At 32.7% G+C, this 4,983-nt stretch overlaps 1 protein-coding gene across 1 annotated transcript; it reads right to left on the bottom strand.

Moving 5' to 3' along the window:
• Window positions 1-409: 409 nt before the first annotated feature.
• On the bottom strand, window positions 410-3,653 carry LOC109187007 (protein FAR1-RELATED SEQUENCE 5-like). Its single transcript, XM_019337169.1, has 5 exons — window positions 3,527-3,653; window positions 3,101-3,178; window positions 2,062-3,009; window positions 1,071-1,155; window positions 410-950 (listed from the first exon to the last, which is right to left on the bottom strand). Exons 1-5 carry the CDS (start codon window positions 3,651-3,653, stop codon window positions 410-412), a joined length of 1,779 nt encoding a protein of 592 aa, XP_019192714.1.
• Between the last annotated feature and the right edge of the window lie 1,330 nt (window positions 3,654-4,983).

Raw genomic sequence — 4,983 nt, 5'->3', positions numbered from 1 at the left:
CCCATAATTATATATCTATAATTCCATAATTGCAAAACTACACATCCATAATTGCATAACTATAATACCATAATTGCAAAACTACACATCCATAATTGCATAACTATAATACCATAATTGCAAAACTACACATCCATAATTGCATAACTATACACTCATAATTTCGTAACTACAAATTCCATCACTATGGAAACTACACATGCATAAATGCATGACTATAATTTCATAATTGCATGACTATAATTCCATAATTGCATACCTACACATCCATAATTGCATAACTATACACCCATAATTGTATACTCCATAATTGCATAACTGTAAATCCATAATTGCAAAACTACATATCCAGAATTACAAAACTATAAATCCATAATTGCATAAAATCAATGATAACAACATGTATTTCTCAATCTACACCTACATTGTCATCTAAACCCTTACTAAACTGAACAAAATCTGAACTCGAAGAACTTGGATGTACGAGGTATCCATCCCCAGCAAGCTTGGATATGTCTTCCAACACCAAAGACTGGACAGCACCCTTTGTACTCAATGCAGCTTGATTTGCAGCACTCCTTCTCCCCCTTGCAAGACTGTACTTCTTTTCAATAACACCACTCCTCCTTTTATTACGCTCACCTTTCAATCTCCGGCTTGAAGGATTTTGTACACTACCACTTGAAGATGAAACACCACACTCTTCAATATGCACATACCCAATCTCGGCTTCAACCTTTTTCTTTACATCATCAACAGCTTCATCACACAGTTTCCTAGCTACACTACTATCATGACTAGAAACAACTAATCTTTGAAATTTCCTACTAATATCGAACACCCAAATTGATGGAGGGATGCCAACATTATAAACTATAGAATCAATGTTGACATTCCTACCATCAATAACCTTTTTAGTCCATCTTTTAAGGACATATTTGTCAGGGATACTAGAAACACAATGCACATGAAGAATGCGTAAACAATGACAACATAAAATTCCTAACTCAGAAATCAACTTGCAACTACAAGAAATGTCCAAGTTCGCTGAGTTAAAACTAACCTCATGCCTTGTAATGTCTATATCTGGCCGCCACACGTGATACTTCTGTTGATGGCCATCATTCAACACCATTTCTTGATGACAAGCATTGCCTTTCATAAATTGTTCCTCAAACAAAAAATATATCTCAATCGTATATACCTCTCTAGCATGTGAAAGAAGTTTCACGTGCTCCATCATCATAGCGGGTACCCCTTGAGCACTACGAAAGTCTTCACCATTCTCTTTACTTCTCCATTCAGATTAGCTAACAAACGATGAATAGAAATCACAAAGACCAGCTGTCTTAGACAACCTTCTAGAAATCGAATGATTTGTAGTTTCACTCCTTTGTGACGACAAAATACCCCCAGAAAAATAGTCCTTGTTAAATGCTGGACACCACTTCTCCCTACAGTCATACAACTTTTCTAACCAAGTATTCTTGTGACATTTATAGTCAGTCACCAACCTGAAAATGGTAAGACAAAATCACATGCTCAGAATTTCTACTGCTATATATACATAATTGGAATACTATATATCCATAATTGATAGACTATATATCTATAATCCATATACTACATTTTCAGGCTCCACCAGTCAGTTCACCTGCTATATATGCATAATTGAAATACTATATATCCATAATTGATACACTATACATCCATAATCCATAAACTACATTTCCAGTGACCACCAATCAGTTCAATTGCTATACGTCCATAATTACTGTACTATACATCCATAATTGTTAAACTATACATCCATAATTCATATACATCTGTAATAAATATACTAAATGATCAGAAAACCTAATACTATATACATATGAAATATAATCCAATAACACTATACATATGCACTATAATTCAATAAAAACGATTAATTACTAACATACCTTGTCCAATAAAATTGAAATTCAGCTTCGGTCGCTGTGTATTTCAACGCGTAGTTAAACATATCCGAGAAATCCTTATTATTCCTTAACGTCTTGATATGCTTCTTTGAATTCTCACCAATATGCCATATGCAAAGACGGTGACGTGATGTTGGAAACACTTTAGATATAGCAGCAGCCATAACTGCACATTGATATGTCATAATAGACTGCGGATACTTGCCACCCATAGATCTTAAAAACACTTTAAACAGCCACACAAACGATTCTATCCTCTCGTTCATCAAAAACCCGCATCCAAACATTACGTTCATGCAATGATGATTCATCCCTACGAAAGGGCCATAAATCATATCATATTTGTTTGTGCGATATGTCGTATCATACACTAAAAAATCCCCAAACATCTCATAATCTCGTCTCATTTGACCATCCCTCCAAAAGAAACTGCACAATCTTGCATCCAAATCAAGTTCAAAATCAAAGAAAAAATCAGACTCGGTAGACTGCCTCCTCCTAAAAATTTCAATTAAAGAGTTAGAATCCGTTCCATCCAATCGCTTAACTATATCAGCAGCCATTGAATTATAAACATCTCTACTGGTGAAACTAACTAATGGGGACCCCCCTGATTGGTGTTTTAGGAACCTAATACCATCCGCCAGTGCAACTCCACTGTCCTTCAAACCTTGTAAATATAAGAGCTGATTATCTCCGACACTCCTATGTGAACGAAGTAGATGACTCTTGTTGAACACACATAACTCGTGATTGTGCACTTTCTCGTGTTTTGTAACTGTCCACAACCCATCATCACCCACATCAAACTGAACAAATGCTTCACACCCTGTCCTTGTGTCAATTTTGGAATAAGCCTTAACCCCACTGTTTGCCTTATAACCAGACTTAGAACAACAAAAGTTCTTCATTTGAATTGTCTTAGTAGATCCCTTGTAGCGTTGATGACCCTTCCTCACACTAAAACCAAGTCTATATGCATAATTGTTATACAACTCAAAAGCCTCATCAACATTACTTACTACCAAACCAACCAAATCTTGATCAACTGCAAATACAACACAATAATAACCATTTCCATTAAAATATAATTCCTAAGCAGAATTTGCTAATTAAAAGGTAAACCACTATGAATAAACCTGGAATTGATGAAGATCCATCATTGTCTACATCTGCTTGATCTGAACTCACTGAACCATCCACAATGCCTTCACTAACTACATTATATATACATGGTGAACATTATTACAAACAGTTCATCAAACAGCAAAAATAGAGTACCCACAAATTCTGGATATATAGGTATGTTATTATGGAAATATAGTTATATTATTCTGGATACACAGACGCAACAAACTGCCAAAACAGAGTACCAGCGAATTATGAATATATACATATGCAATTCTGGAAATATAGTTATGAAATTATGGAATTGTTGTTTTGAAATTCTGGAATTGTTGTTATACAATTATGGATATATACTTATGTGATTTTATATAAATATTTACAAAACTAAATGGCAGATTCTAAACAAAAATATCCACTGCTAAAAACAATTGTATCACAATGAATCACAAAATCATACAAAAAAGCAAAAGGAGCAAATGCAAAAACAATAGCAAGATGCAAAACACCTTGAATCGAATGCCCAGCACCAACTGCAGAATTTGATTGCTCTGTTCCATCCTCCATCTAACAAATTGCGATTGCGATTGCGATATCGAATGCCAATTCCACAGTGAATAACTGCCAACGATCGAATTGGAAACTTGGAAACGAAACCAAAGGGAAACAAACGCCGTTAACAATTTTTTTTTTTTAAATAAAATACCGTGTCCTTACTCTAAAACGACGTCGTGTGCATCGGTATGCACCATGCATGGTGCATACCGATGCACAACATAATTTGCCTCAATTTCCACCACGAACTAAATTAAGTATCAAATAGGTCCATCTACGAGTTAAATTTGTTCAATTCACTTTTTTTACAGGTTAATAACAGGTTACCTATTTAATTATTAAAATAAATAAAATATAAAATAAAATAAAATAAAATAAAATAAAATAAAAAGAATACCGCCACCAGGTGTCCTAGCCGGACATTTGGTGGCTGTATTCTTTCTTCTTTTTTTTTTTTTAATAATTTTTAAATTATTTTGAAATTATTTTTTTAATAATTGAATTGGTAACCTGCAAAAAAAAGTCAATTACTTGCAAAAAAAGTTAATTAAACAAATTTAGTAGGTAAGTGTGGTTAATTAGCTTTAAATTTAGTTCATGGTGGGAATTGAGCACTTGACAATAGTACATGGCCCTATTTGACACTTCTCCCAAAAAAAATAATGTGATTTTTGACAAACATCATCACATTACATTTTTATTTACTAATTATAAATTAATCGGCATTACATGTCAACGGCTACTATTCACCTGTGTCTTCCCATTTTTCTATTTGGAGAAGTTTATTTATGAGTTCTCCAAAATCCTAAGAAAAATGGAGAATGGAGATGAAATATGAATTTGTTAAAGTAAATTTAGTAAACAAGTTTCATTTTTCAGTTTTCTATCTCTCTAATTTTCTGTTCTTTTAGAAAATTCTCCATTTTTCAACTTTTGGTAAATAATCTAATAATAATAATAATAATAATAATAATAATAATAATAATAATAATAATAATAATAATAATAATAATAATAATATGATTTGTGGCAAATATCATCACATTACATATTTATTTACTAATTATAAATTAATCAACATTACATGTCAATCAAATTAAACACTTACAGTGCGTTTAGTTGGAGAGAGTGAATTACGTGGGAAAGGAATTGGAATTCCATAGGAGATAAATTACTGGGAATAAAGTGAGAATTTAAATTCTAGTGTTTGGTTTATAGGAATAGAATTATTGGGAATTTCAATTTCAATGTTTGGTATACATAGGAATTGAAAGGGACTAAGTAGTATAAAGTCCAAAATGTACATTATTGTTGTCAAACATTAATTTTAGGTTAAAAATGG

The sequence above is a fragment of the Ipomoea nil genome, unplaced genomic scaffold (genome assembly GCF_001879475.1).
Source record: "Ipomoea nil cultivar Tokyo-kokei standard unplaced genomic scaffold, Asagao_1.1 scaffold1416, whole genome shotgun sequence".
NCBI lineage: Eukaryota > Viridiplantae > Streptophyta > Magnoliopsida > Solanales > Convolvulaceae > Ipomoea > Ipomoea nil.
This window is presented reverse-complemented; position numbering and strand designations above follow the sequence as displayed.